Source organism: Macrobrachium nipponense, chromosome 5, assembly GCF_015104395.2.
Source record: "Macrobrachium nipponense isolate FS-2020 chromosome 5, ASM1510439v2, whole genome shotgun sequence".
NCBI lineage: Eukaryota > Metazoa > Arthropoda > Malacostraca > Decapoda > Palaemonidae > Macrobrachium > Macrobrachium nipponense.
This window is the reverse complement of record NC_061107.1, coordinates 30003190-30021155: the sequence shown is the minus strand read 5'-3', so window position 1 is coordinate 30021155 and position 17966 is coordinate 30003190. Positions and strand designations below refer to the sequence as shown.

The following is a 17966-nucleotide window of genomic DNA, read 5'->3' as shown; positions in this document are numbered from 1 at the left end:
TTCAACCTTCGGTCAACTTTGACTCTACTGAAATGGTTGAAAAATGCAATTGTAAGCTAAAACTCTTATATTCTAGTAATAGTCAATCATTTACCTTCATTTTGCAACAAATTAGAAGTCTCTAGCAAAATATTTTGATTTATTGTGAATTTATGAAAAAAAAAAAACATTTTTCTTACGTCCGCACGGTAACCCTTCCGAAAAAATCATACGTGCGATTGTCGTAATGTTTGCATAATTTTAAATTAGCCGTTACATAAAGTTTCATATATGAAAATGTGCGCAATTTCATGTAGAATACAACAAAAAATAATTGAAGGTTGTAGTTTTCCCATTTTCAAAATATTTGCATATAAATCACGATAAATAGAAAAAAAACCAGGTTTGGTCAACTTTGACTGTACCGAAATTGTCGAAAAACGCAATTGTAAGCTAAAGCTCTTACATTCTAGTAATATTCAGTCATTTATCTTCATTTTGAAACAAATTCAAAGTCTATAGCAATATATTTAGATTTATGGTGAATTTTGAAAAAACTTTCCTTCCCTCCGCGCGCGGATTCTCCGCCGCAAATCTCCGAAATGCGTACGTCGCATTCTCGGAATATTTGCTCCGTTTCATGGTTTTATATATGAAAATGTGTGCGATTTCATGTAAATACAAAAAAAAAAAAAATTGAAGGTTGTAGCTTTTCTCATTTTCGAAATATTTGCATATAAAAAAAATATTTAAAAAAATTCAACATTCTGTCAACTTTAACTCGTCCGAAATGGTCGAAAACTCCAATTGTAAGCTAAAACTCTTACAGTATAGTAATATTCAATCATTTATCTTCATTTTGAAACAAATTGGAAGTCTCTAGAACAATATTTTGATTTATGGTGAATTTTTGAAAAAAAACATTTTTTTTCCGTCCGCACGTTACGAATTCATGCATCATTTTGTGATAATATTTTCTCTGTGTTGCTTTGATTGTTTTACAATGTGCTGTATAACAAAATAATCGCAATTTAGTGTACAATACAAAAAAAAAAACTCGTTTGCTTTAACCGTTTTGCTCACAGCGCAATTTGAATACAATTATATATGAAATTTTGTTTTCGCGCTATCATATACACTATTGCATTATTTATATATGATAATGATATCTTTTTTCATTTCTGATGGTTGCATACTAAACTTCAGGCAATGACAAAAAAAGGAGCCAAAAATGAACTTTTAATCTTGGAAACCAAGCGCGCTGTGATTTTTTTAAAAAATATTTTTTCCGCTTCGGCGCTCACTCCGAGACCCCCTCGGCATACGGGAGACGATTTTCATTATACCCCTTCGGCGTTTAAGGGTTAACATATATGAGACTTGGACGTCTACTTTTTTTTTTTTTCTTAAATGTTGGCCTCAAGTGCGTAATGTTTGATGCTATACCTATTTAATGATAAAAAAAGGCATTTATAAAGAGCTAATAATATGTGCAGCTATCAAAGAATGAATATTATAATGATCTAATAATATGTGCAATCATATTTTCTTGTATGACAGCATACAAGCAAACTCCCACATCAAACTCAATTCTTTAGTTTTTTCAAGTGTTAATAGTCATATAACCCAGTAAACATTCAATTAGATTTGGACAAAAATAATGCTTTTACTCTTACCCTGAGAGGCAGCATGTCCATAGTAGCAACAAAGACGAGGACATGAAAATCTGACATTGCTTCTAAGAACTGGTCATCACTGAATTTCTGAAGATACGATGCTAAAGTATTGAAATCCTGCAAGTGGCCTTCTATCATTCTGTAAAAAACCAAAATCGTATATCACATCTTGAGACATATCCATTATGGCAAAGAATGGGTAGTGTCCTCTTCACTTAGAATACTTTTTGCATTTCACAAAAATAAAACCTAACAATTTGCATTTCACTTCTGAGTATTATGAATACTACTTCTTAGTTTTTCCTTTATTTTTCATGCATTCCTATAAACCTAAATTTCAAACAAATTGTAAATTAATTTATTAGCTGTAACAAAATGTAGGATATCTTTTCATGAAAAATACCTTGGTAGATGAAGTTGGTATAATTAATGTTAAGCAAATAAAAAAAATTTTCTTACATCAATATACATCTTTCATAGTTAACAAAACTGAGGTCTGAAAGTATTCGGATTTCTCTAGTACCTTGCTGGAGTCGGTTATTAATAGCGCAATTTTGGTGGCAACAGGAGATAGCCAATAGCGAAGAAGGTGGGCAAAGTCTGACCTGGCTTCCCTTAATGTATGCTGTGAGGTACCAGTTTTCTTTCCGGACCCTTTATGAAGGGTGGCTTGAGGTGGGCCATGTGCATTAAGCCCTCAAGTTTTAGAAAAATGACATTTTTACAATAAAATAAAGTTTTAATTATACTTACCCAGTAATAATATAGCTAAGAGTTTCACTTGTTGACAATTAGAATCCTGAAATTTGCAGGTCACACTAATTTTCTACTTTGTTTTGGCTAGGTAACAGTGGCCCACTCACTTTCGGGGGCAAGAGAGAGGAACAACTTGGCAAGGGCTGTTTGTTTATGCCTTTCACAATAAATCCAAGCTAGGGGACAGAGGGTGGGCTACGATTATATAAATACTGGGTAAATACTGGGTAAGTAAAACTAAAAATACTTTATCACAAAAATGTAATTTCTAATTATAAAACTTACCAAGTAATTATGTAGCTGATATCCACATTGTGGGAAGGAGGGAAGCATGGATAATTCTACCTCAACATTTTTTTAAAACAAATTGGGAATAGAAAAGGACACAGGGTACTGCAGTCTTTATAGTCTCCACATCACAAAGATAATGAGATGGAAACACAGACTTGTACTTCCAAAACATAGAACTAATAATAGTTGAAAGAGATAAATATCTCTTAAAAGCAAGAGAAGTGGCTATTACTCTAATTTCATGAGGTTTACCCTTGCAAATCAGGAGAACGTCTTCCTGAACTGAAGAGTGCACTTCTTGGATGACGTCTCTCAACGAATGCTAAACCTTTCATTGACAACAGTCTGAAGGGGTTTTTAACAGAACCCAGAGACCACCAAAACCTCCAAGAATGTCTTTCATTCTGTGAAGGTAATACTTTAAGGACCTTACAAGGCACACAGTCCATTCTGCATTTTCCTTACCAGGACATTTCTCAATTCAGGGATCGAAAAAGAACGAGGCCAAGGATTAAAGGGGGCTCATTCTTGGCTAAAAAACTATGGGAAAAGGAACAAATAGCATTCACTTTTGAAAAGCCTACTTTCTTATCTAGCTCATGAATCTCATGCATAGGCTTAAAGAGAGGCCCAGATGACCACTTCAACACAATATCCAGATTCCAAGACACCATGGGAAAATCTTTACGTTTGGAGGTATCAAATGATCTAATGAGATCTGAAATGCCTGAGTTGTACGACCAATCCTAGCCTCTGTGACAAAAAACCGAGGCCAACATGGCCCTATAGACCTTGACAGAAGATGAAAGGTTTTACACTGAACTCAAATGAAGCAAAAAATCAGCTATTTGCATGAAATGGTTTCAGAAGAAGATATGTTGGAATTTTTGCACCACTCCCTGAAGATTATCCATTTGTTCTGATATACACTGTTTGAAGATCTACACATGGCGATAGCTTCTGAAGCTCCCTTAAAAAACCCTTTCTTTCTAAGGAGTTTCTTGACAGTATGAATCCTGTCAGGGCCAGAGATGACAGGTATTTTGTGGAATCTCTGGAAGTGTTGTTGTCTGAGTAGCTGCCTCTTTTGAGGAAGCAGCTTCAGGAAGTCCACTAACAGATCTACGAGATTGGGGAACTATTCCTTCGATGCCCAGAAGGGAGCTACCAGGATAAGTGACGTTGCTGTGCACAAAGAACTTGATCAATACCTGCCTTATCAGGCTGAATAGAGGGAAGGCATACAGCTCCTTGTTCGACCAGTCCAGAAGAAAAGCATCCAGTGCCCACACCTGTGGGTCTGGAACTGGAGAGAGAGAGAGAGAGAGAGAGAGAGAGAGAGAGAGAGAGAGAGAGAGACCTGTGGGTCTGGAACTGGAGAGAGAGAGAGAGAGACCTGTGGGTCTGGAACTGGAGAGAGAGAGAGAGAGAGAGAGAGAGAGAGAGAGAGAGAGAGAGAGAGAGAGACCGGTGGGTCTGGAAACTGGAGAGAGAGAGAGAGAGAGAGAGAGAGAGAGAGAGAGAGACCTGTGGGTCTGGAACTGGAGAGAGAGAGAGAGACCTGTGGGTCTGGAACTGGAGGAGAGAGAGAGAGACCTGTGGGTCTGGAACTGGAGAGAGAGAGAGAGAGACCTGTGGGTCTGGAACTGGAGAGAGAGAGAGAGAGAGAGAGAGAGAGAGAGAGAGAGAGAGAGAGAGAGAGAGAGAGAGAGAGAGAGAGAGAGAAAAAAAAAAAAAAAAAAAAAAAAACAATGGTTCCAAGGTATGGTGAACAAGACTATCATTGATTTTCTCCACATTTTCCAATGGTCTACAAAGACAGAGGATCCACCATCCATTCTGTTGAAAGGACCAGTTTCCGACGACTTAGCTCGTCCGCTAAAATGTTTAGTTTCCCTTGGACGAATCTGGTGACCAAACAAGTATTGTTCTCCTCTGCCCAGAGGAGGGGATCTCTTGCCACCTCATAAGAGAGAAAGACCAAGTCCCTCCATGCTTCTTGACATACGAGAGAGCGGTCGTGTTGTCCGAGTAGACCGCTATTGTTTTGTTCTCTACTTCTGATACGAAGGACTGCTGATATGAAGGACTGAAGACCCAGATGTACTGCCTTTAGCTCCTTCACATTTATATGCAAGGACCTTTCTTCTGGGGACCACTAAGACTTGCTTTTCTCCAAAAGCGCTCCCCATCCCAGGTCTGACACATCTGAAAAGAAGTTCAGGTCAGGGTTCAGCTGAAAGAGAGATCTGCCTTCAGAGTCTCTTCTCTAAATTCCACCAAATAAGGTCCTCTTTTATTTCCTGCGTTATTGGAAATATAGTGAACCCCCGTATTCGTGTTCTCCGGATTCGCAGACTCACACATTTGCAGATTTCTCTCGGGAACATTTCCCCGCATTATTCAGGGAGAATTTGCCTATTCACGGTATTTTTCTATGAGAAATATCCAGAAATTCCTGTTTTTTTTAAATCAATTTCATCATAAATTGCACTTCTTGTTATGAGACTATTTAAAAAACCAAGTATAAAAATGTTTAGTGAGTTTTTCTTGAGTTTTAACTAACAAAATAGGCTTTTTTCCAGTGTTTTTATAGGGGTTCCTACTATTCGAGAGAGAGAGAGAGAGAGACGAGAGAAGATCGAAGAGGAGAGCTGAGAAGAGAGAGTAAGAAGAGAGAGAGAGAGAGAGAGAGGGGGGGGGGGGTCTGGTACGCATCCCCCGCGAATACAGGGGGGACTGTGCTTGTGAGTCTGGAAGATCCTTCCAGTTCCAGCTTGCTTTCTAAAAGAACTTGCAGGGGTCTGAGATGTAGCCTGCCCAGAGACACAAACTGTTTTATCAATGAATGGAACCCCAGCAGACTCATCCAACTGTTGGCTGAACACTCGCTGAAGGCAAGCACCTCTTGTATCATTTTCAGGTATGATTCTACCCTTTTCTGGGTCGGAAAAATCCAAAAAATCTGAGAAACTATAATCATTCCCAAATACTGAAACTTCTGAGTGGGTATCATCTGAATCTCTGACTGGCTCTTAGAAGCCAATTGTCTAGATACAAAGATATTCGTATCCCCTGAAGATATAGCCACTTTGCTATGAGACCCATCACCCTGGTAAATACTTGAGGTGCTGCTGTCAGTCCAAAGCAAAGGGAGCAAAATTTATGTACCTTCCCTTCAAAAACAAACCTTGACTTGGGATGTATGGGAACATAGAAGTGTGTGTCCTGAAAATCTTTGGATGTCATCCAATCTCCTGAGTGAATAGAGACAGGACTGTTTGGTTTGTTTCCATCCTGAACTGTCGTCATGACATAGACATTCAGGGTGCTGACATCCAGGATGGGCCTCCAGCCCCCTGATGACTTGGGAATTACGAAGAGACAATTGTAGAACCCTGGAGAGTGAAGGTCTTGAATGAACTCTACTGCTTCCCTTTTCTACAAGAGAGGTAAGTTCGTTTGCCAGAGCTGAAAACCTCTCTGAGCCTTTTGAATAACCCGTCAAGACAACTGGCGTGCTGAGTAAGGGGGGCTTCCTGACTAAAGGGATAACATAGCCCTTTTTCAGAACCTTGACAATCCATGGTTCTGCCCCCCCCCCCCCCCCCCTTTTTTTTGGGGGGGTCAAAGTTCTCAAAACATAAAAAGTCTGGCTCCTATATGTGTAAGGAGAACAGTGTTCTCACTTGCAAGAGGAACCTTTCATAAATGTTTTCTTAATGGACTTGGAAATAAACTTCATACTTCCTCTAGATCTGGAGAGGGATCTCTGTCTAGCCAGAAACGGCTGAGCTCTAGAAGGAAGAGGCTGCCTCAAGATTACCACTGGAGGATCTCTAGGCCTTTTAGAGGACTGAGCGAGAATATCCCATATACTCTTCTTCTCCAGATCTGGGGCAATGTTTAAAACTGTAGCTTGAGAAATAAATGCCTCTTATCCAAGGGGGAGTACAACATTGCTGACCTCTGAGAGGCAGTAATCCTTTAGAGCTCCCTTTTCTTGAGTGTTCCCATCATGTAGAGAGAGGCCAACTCGTGAGAGCCATCTCTAACCCTCTTTATCAATAAACGAGAGAAATCCCATCCAATCCGCCAAGAGGTTCTCTGGAAGCGAAGGGCAAGACCTAATCTTGTGTGCCAAGGCACCAATGGACCAGTCAAGAAAGTTGAAGACCTCAAAGACTTAAAAATGGTCTTCAAAAGATGCACAAACTCAGAAGCAGAAAACAAAATCTTTGCCAAGGAAAAAGCAGAGTGCCTGGCTGCACCTACCAGACTACAAAAATCTCCTTGTGAAGAGGCGCCAATACCCAAGGAAGGAGTATCTTTCGTAGCATGAGACATATATCTGCATCTGGAGATTCTGGAAGAAAAAAACTAAATTAGGTCCTACCTTGTTACTTCTTTTCTGCAAGCCAAGTGTTGATCTCTTCAAATGCCTTCTTAGCCGAAGAAGACAGAACCATCTTAGGCACATTTGAGGGGTTAGAGGAAGGCATATCCATAATGAACGTCGATTCAGAGATGAAGTAATCAACGTGAAAAAAGATGGATATGTGGCCAGCAGAAACTTCATTAAGCCACATACGCTGACAAAGAAGCCTCTTGCTCCTCTGTACCCTCCTCCTCTGATGAAATGGGAAAAATCCGCATCTGCAGGAGCTAGCAGTGCTGAAGCATCTCAAGGTGCCCAAGGAGTCAAGACAGAGGAAGCTTCAACCACTACTAATGCTTGCTGAACTGTCATGGGCGCTAGCAGAGTCGCAGGCGCTTAAACTGAAGAAGGAGGCTTATTCAGTAAAAAGACAATACTGTCTAGCTTCGACCAAATAGGGTCCACTGCCAAAGTAGCAGGAGCCGAGGGAGCTGATGGGCACTCCTGCACAACCAAAGACTGAGTTGGTGCTATGCAAGGAGACGCTATCTGACACTTGACTGAAGAGGGCTCAGGTGCCATTGGGTGCTTGACTGCATCCAACAGCAAATTCACAGACTGCTCTGTAACTGCAGGCAGAGCATTACACAAAACATACACAGGAGCTTGAAGAGAAGGCGAAGAGGCAGTCAGACTTCTTAGAAGGAACCACAGGAGCATGAGCTGCATCAGCTGCACCTCTCTTCAAAGTCCGAGACTTGCTCCCCGAGCACCACTGGCGCCGTGAAGAAGAATCATCCAAACTCGAAAGTCTGCGCACATCTAATGAGAGACCTTTCCAACGGCTCTCCGTTGCAATCTGGGAAATGACAGCAGTTGAACTAGGGGGTGACTGCTTGTGGGCAGACCCTACCGACCTCCCTTGGGCTACCAATTTGAATCTTCCTGTGAACTGTGGAGAGTGACAGTGACCTTTGCCTAGGAGAGTTGATGTGACGAACAGCAACCTCCTCCACTGACACAACACTATCACTCTTCACCTTGTCCATCAGGACCTTAACACACGCACCAAGTTGCTCCAAAAGTCTGTACTAACAGAGCAAAATGCTTATCAATCTTTTCCTCGAGACTGGTAATGGGGTTGGGATTGGAAGTGTGGGAGCCTACAACTGGAGAAAGTGGTATAGCAAGAGAAGTGGGAGCAGGAGCTAATATCACAGGAACACTCTAATTCCGAATTCAAATTAGAAGAACCCTGGTTAGCTGGTTTTGAATTAGTCATAAGTAAAGCCTTTCTCTTCCTGTCTCTCTCTCTAACTTCTTTAAATGAGACTAAACGCTCCCACTTTCTCTCGTCCCAATCAAGACATTCATTACATCTAATATCAAATGAACATATTTGTCCTCGACAATCATAAGATTCCTTGGTTAGCCTACTATGGGTTTCACAGACAGTGGAAGCATGTTTTTTGGCAATAACTCTGTAACAAACACTCATATCAGTAAGAGATTTGCTATAATGTATTACACCCAGTGCTGTAGTTTATATGAGTATCAAGAATCACTAATTGTAAAGAATAAAGACACTTGTCCCTGTACCAAGGGGCAAATACACACTTAATAATTTCTAATAATCCACTTCGTTGTTACCTGTCAGTTGAATTATTTATTTATGCATTGATCCACTCATAAAATAAACATTCATGCTTAAAAATATATGCATCAGTATAATCAAGGCTTTAACCTTAACGAATGTCCGGTAGAAAGGCCCAATTTTTATTTGTAACACATAGAGTAACAATAACCAGTTACCTATTCAAACCAATCTAAAGGCAATTGGCAACTTTCTATTTGCTAAAAAAAAAGTTGAAAAGTTGCGTGACAAACGTATTTCTGCAACCATGCCGACAGTTATGTTCCGTGGTGGTCGTCTCTTCTTCACCTTCATAATACAAGTATATGGCTGATGCCCTGATTAGAGAGAGAGTATAGATAAATCAGTCAACTGGCAGGTAAAAACCAAGTGAATCATTAGATAGATACAACAATGTAAATTATTTTGAGATAGATAGATAGATAAAAAAATTGTACAAAATATTTCTAAACTGAAGTAACTTTCAGACAGAGAGAGAGAGAGAGAGAGAGAGAGAGAGAGAGAGAGAGAGAGAGAGAGAGAGAGAGAGAGAGAGAGAGATGAACGGATCAACTGGCAGGTAACAACCGAGTGGATCATTAGAAATATACAACAATGTAAATTATTAGGGCGATAGATAAATAAAAAAATAATAAGTTTAAACTGAAACAACTTTCAGAGAGAGAGAGAGAGAGAGAGAGAGAGAGAGAGAGAGAGAGAGAGAGAGAGAGAGAGAGAGATGAGTGGATATAGATAAATCAGTCAACTGGCAGGTAACAACCGAGTGAATCATTAGATAGATATGACAATGTAAATTATTATGAGATAGATAGATAAAAAAAAATTGTACAAAATATTTCTAAACTGAAGTAACTTTCAGAGAGAGAGAGAGAGAGATGAACGGATCAATGCATAGATAAATCAGTCAACTGGCAGGTAACAACTGAGTGGATCATTAGAAATATACAGCAATGTAAATTATTATAAATTACTGATTCGTGATACTCTTATAAATTACAGCACTGGGTGTAATACACTTAAGCAAAATCTTGTACTGATAAGAGTGTTTGTTAAAGTTCTTGCCAAAAAACATGCTTGTACTGTCTGTGAAACCCATAGTAGTCTTGCAACCTTTAGCGCAATATCTAAAGCTAGAAGAACCCATGTCTGACATAGTTGACAACACTAAGACCCGTTGGTTACCAAGGAAAAAGCAAAATATAGTTCTTTATGCAAAACGCACAAAAAAAACTAACACTATCTACAAACTGAGCTCTTTGCCTAGTTGTTTCTCTCTCGTGCCCCAAAAGTGGGTTGGGCACTGTTACCTAGCCAAAACAAAATAGAAAATTAGCACAACCTGCAAATTTCAGGATTTTAACTGATGGCAAGTAAAACTCTAAGCTATATAATTACTGGGTAAGTTGTATAATTAAAAATACAAATTTATTTAAAAATTGTAATTTGGTCACATACAGAGAACATAGTTTTGGTCTTAATACAAAGGGACACTTACTTTTGGAGGGAGGATAAGTAAGCTTCAGAACCGACGGGTGGTTCGGCTCACCTGGGCTCACTTCCTGACCAATACTTAGGGCACAGGAAGGAGTCTTATATGTCTGATCTGTTGGGCAAAAAGATACCCATCTGTTGGGTAAAAAGTTAACCAACAGCCAAAATTAAGGGTTGAGAGACAATGGGAACTCATATCTGCATTGTACCTTAGAAGAAGGAAAGAACCTGTAATTATTGAAAACACCAAAACTCACGTTGGTTACCACCTGGTTGCCAGTTCCTCTCTCCCGTTGTGAGAGAGAGAAACTAAGGAATTTATATTGTGTAGGAACAATAGAATGGGTGCTTACTCATCTGTCTACCCAGTTCCAGCAAATGATGGTTCACTTCTCTCCACTGCCTGCCAGTAAAGGAGAAAAAGAAAGAAAGGATGATCAGTCATCCTATTCACTCACTTCCATAAACATCATCTTAAGTAAGATACAAACTGTCCTGCTAGGGGCAAAAGGATGAGCTACACTACTTGCTGAGCAACCACCACCAGACCGAAGGGAAAAGTGTTCAAGGACCTATAAGCAACGTCCAGCAGATAGAAGGATGTGAAGGTGGTTTGGGGAAGCAGAGTACCAGTCTTCAATATCCCATGAACTGACGAGTTCTTTTTGAAAGTGATAGAAAGGGCCAAAGCCCCTAATGCTATGGGTTTTTGCATATACTGTATTGGTCTCCATATGTGAAGATGAGATACTGTATGCTTGTCTAATCACCTCACATGGCCAAAAAGGAGATGGTGTTCTTGGACACTTCTTTCTTGCTCCAGACTGTGCTAACAGTCTTCGGCACTCAGATCTCAGATATCCAGTTCTTTTTAGATAGGTATGCAGTATCCTGCCAGGAAACAAAAGTAATTCATCTGGGTCGTTACCAACAAAATATCCAAGGGAGGGGATCGAGAAAGACTCAGACGCTATGGAACCACCCAACCCCTTGTGTGTCTAACATTAAAAGAGAGGCTGTGAATCTCCAAGGGAGGGGATTGAGAAAGTCTCAAACGCTACAGAACCCCCAACCCCTTGTGTGTCTAACATTAAAAGAGAGGCTGTGAAGTTCACCTACTCTCTTTGATGAAGCATAAGCCAGTAAGAAGACTGTTTTGAGGGTTAAATTTCTCCGATGAACCCTGTACAGGTTCATATGGAGCACAAGTAAGACTGTTGAGTAACAAGGTCCAAACCCAATTAGGAGGCTTAAGATCTTTTGGAGGAAGGGACTGATCAAAACTTTTAAGAATAGAGATCTCCCACGATGAGGAAAGATCTACTCCTCTCATATGAAGAGCTAATCCTAGAGCAGGTTTATAACCCTTGATGGCTGACAGAAAGTGGCTTCTCCTAAACAGCAATACTAGGAAGTCTGCTACTTGTTGAAGAGAAGTTCTGACTGGAGAGATACTGTATGCTTGTCTAATCACCTCACACAGCCTGTGCTGGATGACACCAATCACAATAGAAGGCACATTTTCCCAGATACACGGCTGTTGATGACCTGAGATAACCAGACATTTCCATAACTGCTCTGTGAGGAAAGCCTCTCGCTCACAGGATATACTGGATACTCAATGTGTGATTGACAAAAGAAGGTTGTGCCAGGGGTGAATCTCCTTTGGTGTCTTGGTCTGCAGAGCTAGAAGATCAGGGTACCATTCTGCATGTGGCCATAAGTGAGACCCTAATGTCATCCTGAGAGTCTGAGAGGTCATTACTCTGTTGATGACTTTATGGACCAGGAAAAAGAGGGGAAAGGCATAAATGTCCAGGTTGTCCCAAGAGAGTTGCAGGTGTCTTCTGCCACAGCCCATGGATCGGAACAACTGAACAAAATACCTGTAGCATTTTTGCTGTATCTGGTTGCAGAGAGATCTACTACTGGCTCTCCCAACACATGGAACAACCTTTCTGCTACTTGATGAAGAGACCACTCTGTTCCCAGCACTTGACCTCACAACTTGGCTGTAAGGAAGAGGTAGAAAGGTAGAACAAGAAGGAATGGATGCATCTGTTGCCTTTGGAAGAGGAAAGCATTCCTAAGATGCAACAACTGATTTCCTCTTACCAAAATTCTTCCATTGCTCAGGATATCAATCATGACACTCATTAGATTTGTATCTGCTACAAGTAGTATTTGGGCCTACAAATAACGAGAGCATGGGTATCTTTTCTGAGGCCTAGATTGCTAATGATGATTTATTGGCTTGCATTTCTAGGAATGCAAAAACACAGATAACACAATATTACACACAAATACACCCACAAAAACCCAGAATGCTGAGGCATAAATTGGGTAGAAAGAGCTAAAACAACCGGCTTCTTGGTGAGAAAGGCAGAAGCAACTTGCCAGGTCGGGGCTTTGCCCACCTCCTTTCCCAATTGGCTATATCCTGTTGCCACCAAAACCTTGTGCTACTAATACCCGGACTCCAGCAAGGTGCTAGAGAAATACCCTATGTTAAGACCAAAGATTTGCTCTGAATATAAACAAATATTAATAGGTTATATTACCTGTTCGCCACTGGGAATGGATTTGCATTCAATGCAAAGAAGGTGACAGGCTCATTAGGTGTTGATACTGGGCAATCTAGTAGCAAATATTCTACGGGTAAAGGCCTTCCCAACCGAACAACTTCGTTGTTGTACTGATCTTTCTCCTGCAATGCAATATATAATGGATAATAATAAAGAAAAACATGACATTTGCAAGCAACCTTCAAAAATTGCTGTAAAATTATAGGATTTCACACAAAGATTTTTACAATACATTTTTTTTTTTTTAAATTTTACCCTGCTCAAATGAATTGCCTAGGGATGTATAGTGTACAAATGAGCATTCATTCCAACTTAGTTAGAAACATAACATGCAGTCACCCAGAAAATAAGATTCAATTTACCTTGAAGTAAACATCTGGGACGTACTGCTGCGCTGAGCTCTCACGTACATAAGCCAACTCTGGGGCATCTTTGGTAGGAATGAGGCATCTGTCCCTCACAACAGCTTGACATTGATTACTAACTTGATAACCTTCCATGTGAACCTGAAAGGGAGATTCATGCAATACCTTTACATCTATGAACAATACCATCATGATGTTCAACTTGCAACATAACAATAAAATATTACAAGAATAAAACCAACAAACTTCTACACAATATTACTAACCTGATTATCTTTATCGCCAGTCACAATAACTGTGACAAATTTTGAGCCATAAGTACCATCCGGAGAAATTTTACAAGGATTTGGGTGTAAACTTTGTAAATGTGCTGCTGTGATAACTTCATGAGCAGAAAGGAAATAAGAATCAGCATGACGAAGGTATCGGACTGTCCCTTTACTAGCATCCAGTGGAACTAAATCCGTAAATATCCACCCCACACACTTTAGCCCTAAATGTTTTGCAGTCTGGAAACAAAAAATAAATATCAATGAAAGCATAACAGACCTTACATACAGCTCAGTACTGCATTATTTGACAATTATAAATAGTCTCCTTTTCAATAAAATTATCTAATTCTACTAGATTCAACTTTCTCATTTAGCTGTTTACACTGTTACTCATAACCACAATTCAATTTACTAGAAGGAACATCTTCATCTTAAGTCTAAGAAACTGTAACTGGAAGTTTAATAACTAATAAAATCTTCAGTTTAATAATAATATCAGGCTAAACAAAATCTTCAGTTTAATATTAATATCAGGCTAAACATCACTTATTCATACATTACACAATATAGTATGCTTGTCAAATGAAGTGTTCTACAGGCAGTTGGCAATATTAAATGATAACCTTCTGACTGTTTTTTTTAAATTTAGAGCAGAACTTGGAGAATCTATTGCTGCTAACCCTAGTATCTTGGTCTAAAGTATATGACAAGGACTGTTACCCAGACATCCTGCTTATAGCTTCAATGACTCTTTCCATGAACAATTATAGTTATTTTTTTTATTTAACTGATATACACCTGTTGGTGATATTGCACTTTGCACTGTGTGGTCGAATCTCTTTTTCTTTTGGTTTTACTCAGTTCTGACCTTTCATCTACTCTTTTCTTCCACTTTACAGGCAGCCCCCAGTTATCGGCAGGGATTCTGTTTTGACATCTTGATGATAAGTGAAAATTGCCAATAACTGAAAATCAGCGATTTATGGCACCAATAACCAGTTCATGGCACCTCTGTCAGGCATGTATCAGCAGCGATAACCGGAAATCGGTGCATTATGGTGCCGAAAATTGGCGCAGCGCTAGACAAGCACCATTTTAAACTGAACTGCCAATAACCAGGAACTGTCTGTATTACTGATATTTTCCGGTGCACCTCCTCTCCTACTTGGTTTAATTATTAAACCACCATCAACGTGCTACTTCCTTTACTGCTTAGCCTGTTTCTGTTCAATCTGAAATCTCTAATTTATGTTTCTGCTTTGTCAACTCTGCTCTTGGGAGCACAAAGAAACTATGAAAATTTGCCAAGTTCAATGTTTCCCTGACAGTTATCAATTATTCTGTTTACTCTCCCAAAACTCTTTAATTCTGTTAGATGAATGTGACTGGTTCTACCACTTTAAAAAAAATTCAAGTTTATTCAAAATTGCTATACTATAGTATAATTGTTTTATTTAGAAGTTCAGTTTTTCCCTCACCCTTATCAACATAACTGTTTCTGAAGTCAAGATACCTTACTATAGTTGTATGGAGGATATAACTTGCCCCTGGATATCAGAAAATAGTGCAATGTCTGAGACTGTGTAGATAGTTTTCCATTATAGTAATGGATGACACATATGTATATATATTAATTTTCATTACAAATTATTTGTTAATGACTATCATATATTTTTATTCCAAATTCTCTTATATATTATTTATTAGCTTATTTTAAGTATTCATGTATTTCAGGTTGTTTGCATGACTACTGTTGGTGCCTCTACTTTCTGCTGTCACCCAATTTACCCTTTCAGGTATTAAAAGTTACCCCTGTGATGGAAGAGAAAAAATTTGCATGTAACAAAATTTATCTCTTCTATATTTTTACACTGCCATCACTGTCCTGTATTTAATCTACTTTGTTTTTTTTTTCTTTATTCACTATCTGTGAGACCTGCTGACAAAGTTTGGTTAATGCATGTGCAGAGTACGCTGAAATCTCTGGAATAATTTAAAACTATCCCTGGTCTAAACTCCAAGTTTGCATGCATTTACTATTTTCTTGACTACTTTCCATTAACTTGTTTGTACAGCAATATATCACTTTACTTCCAGAATATTTATTCATAAGTTAACATACTTTTTTTTCAACAAAATGCTTTAGCACAATTAGAACACTCATTCTGCCAAATACAGAAGAAAATGTAAGAGGTCTGCCTTTGGTTTCAATATGGAACATGTAAGAGGTCTTTCTGTGATTTCAACACGGTAGTGACTTAAGACGGGTTGTGGTACAGTTCACCGTAAGGTCACCCTACCACCACCTTGTAAAACTACCAAGACCAATCAGCTGCACTAATTTTGATCTTCTACTCTTAATCTTTCCCCTTTAATGTCTTTCTATCTAACTGTTCAACTTCTAACTTTCCTTATAGTACATACATTTGAGTGGTTTAATCATACCTGTTTATAGTAAAAATGATTAAATTCAATACATGTTCTACATCCTTCCTTACTTTAATCATTACGGCACTTATACCTATATACAAATTGTGAGAATATTTAATTTGTTATGCCTAAGGTATTTCTACTCTTTTGAAAATTTATGACAATAATCACCTTCAAAAAGCTTGAGCACTAACACTAAAAGCTTACCTCATCAACAACTTCCTTTTTTGGGTCTGGTAATAGCTTGACATGATCTCTCGAGCTTTCTTGTGGTGGTTCATAAACTGCTGCTACTGTGGCTTTTATTCCAAGAGGGACATCCAAGTGAGGTTCATAACGACCATAAAGAAAACCAAGACGCTGGTGCCCCGTCAGCCTCCAATAGTTAAGGAATCTTTCCACCAAATTGCGATTTTCAAACATCACATTGTCTACATGTCTATAAGACTGTCGATTTAGTGTGATTGCAGACGGCTGACATTTAGAACAGATTCCTTTAGGCCATGGGGGATGGTCCTTACAACCACTTTTTATCTTGCAATCAACATTCTCTAAGGAAATAAATTTACCCTGAAACATAAAAGTTGAAGAATTAACTAATCTAGTATAAAGAAAGCTTCAAAAATTTTTCTAGTATAAAAAATTATGTAACTGATACCTTTCATTGTGCTACAATGAATCTCTGACAAGAACTACAAAGAAACAGCAGTAATCCATATATGGTACCAAAAGACTGCTCTCTACTTTCAATTGATACACATTTTTCTGTTGGCTGCAATAAACAAGTGCCTATCAGGGATAAAAAAAAAAAAAAAAAATTATGTCTATCTAAATAATATAAAATTTACCTTATGTCAAAACATAAATATTAAGAACTTTATCCTGAAAACAATTCCAAAGTACTATTTCAAAATAATATCATTTTTTTGGACAAGATAAAATTTTTTTTCTTTTTATGAAAATTGATTTAAGATTCTCTCAAGAACAAACACTTATATGCTATTATATTTTTCATATGCTATGCTTCCTCAACAAACTTGATCATATAACTTAATTTAGAAGCATCATCTACAATGCATCCCTGCCATTGTTGTTGAGGTCTTACAGACCACGCAGTCATCACTACACGGTCAGGGGTCCCCACCCAGCCATTTAAATTACATGTGGCATACTAATGTGGTTATGAATCAATCAACAACTACACCTATGTATAGTAACATAAAAACAAAAGCAAAACCAATCTCCTTCAAAGATTATAGGATTCTTCTATTTTGTTACCATGAGAAGAGGGCTGATTAAAAATGTCAGAAATTTCTTTAGATTCAAATAAGAACTCATAACAAGAAAATAAGACTTCTTTTCCATATAACACCAAAAGGTACTGAGCTGTGACGAGAAATCTGAGGAAAATGAAGGACTTTGTGATTTAAAAATCAAATGTGACAAAAAATGAAAATTTTTTAAGAAAATATATTTTTGTACACACTTACCAAGTAATTACATAGCTGTAAATTTTACTCCATGGCAGCTCAAAAATTTCAAAAATTTTGCAAATCGTGGTAGTGCTCTTTTGTTTTGGGCGTAACTAGCCCTGCCCGCTTTTGGGGAAGAACGGGTACAACATAGCTAAAATGATCAATTTGTTTGTGCCCTATGTCCATAAGTGGGGAGGTGGGAGGGCTCCCATTATGTAATTAGTTGGAAAGTACTACATATATCAAAAATCTATTTTATAAAAATGTCATTTTTATATGAGTAACTTACCAAGTAATTACATAGCTGAATCCCACTAACAGGAGGTGGGATATATGGACATACACGATTCTAAAATTAATATTTTAAACAGAAAGTTACTTGAAATAGTTAGCTGGCATGGACATATGCTTACTGTACGCTTACCTGGTGAGGGAGCTACGGCAGGTAGTTACTGCCTCTGGTCGTTGCTCCTCTCGAACTGTAGTGACGGGGCATCAGAGCCCTGTGTCGCCTCTAATTTAAGTGGGTGCTTTGCAAACATTGGGTAATTCTGCTGGTTGCCAAAGCTGATAATTCAACCAATAAAAATAAATGCCCTTGTCCCAGGCACAGT

At 38.6% G+C, this 17966-nt stretch overlaps 1 protein-coding gene across 2 annotated transcripts in view; it reads right to left on the bottom strand.

Moving 5' to 3' along the window:
* The window catches only part of LOC135215273 (nuclear protein localization protein 4 homolog), a 170474-nt gene that overhangs the window by 42140 nt on the left and 110368 nt on the right, over positions 1-17966 (bottom strand). For both annotated transcript variants that reach the window (XM_064249818.1, XM_064249817.1), the window contains exons 5-9: positions 16085-16447; positions 13442-13684; positions 13173-13316; positions 12787-12932; positions 1656-1794 (exon numbers count right to left, since the gene is read on the bottom strand). In XM_064249818.1, coding sequence (XP_064105888.1) covers positions 1656-1794; positions 12787-12932; positions 13173-13316; positions 13442-13684; positions 16085-16447 — 1035 coding nt within the window. The remainder of the gene's footprint in view (positions 1-1655; positions 1795-12786; positions 12933-13172; positions 13317-13441; positions 13685-16084; positions 16448-17966) is intronic.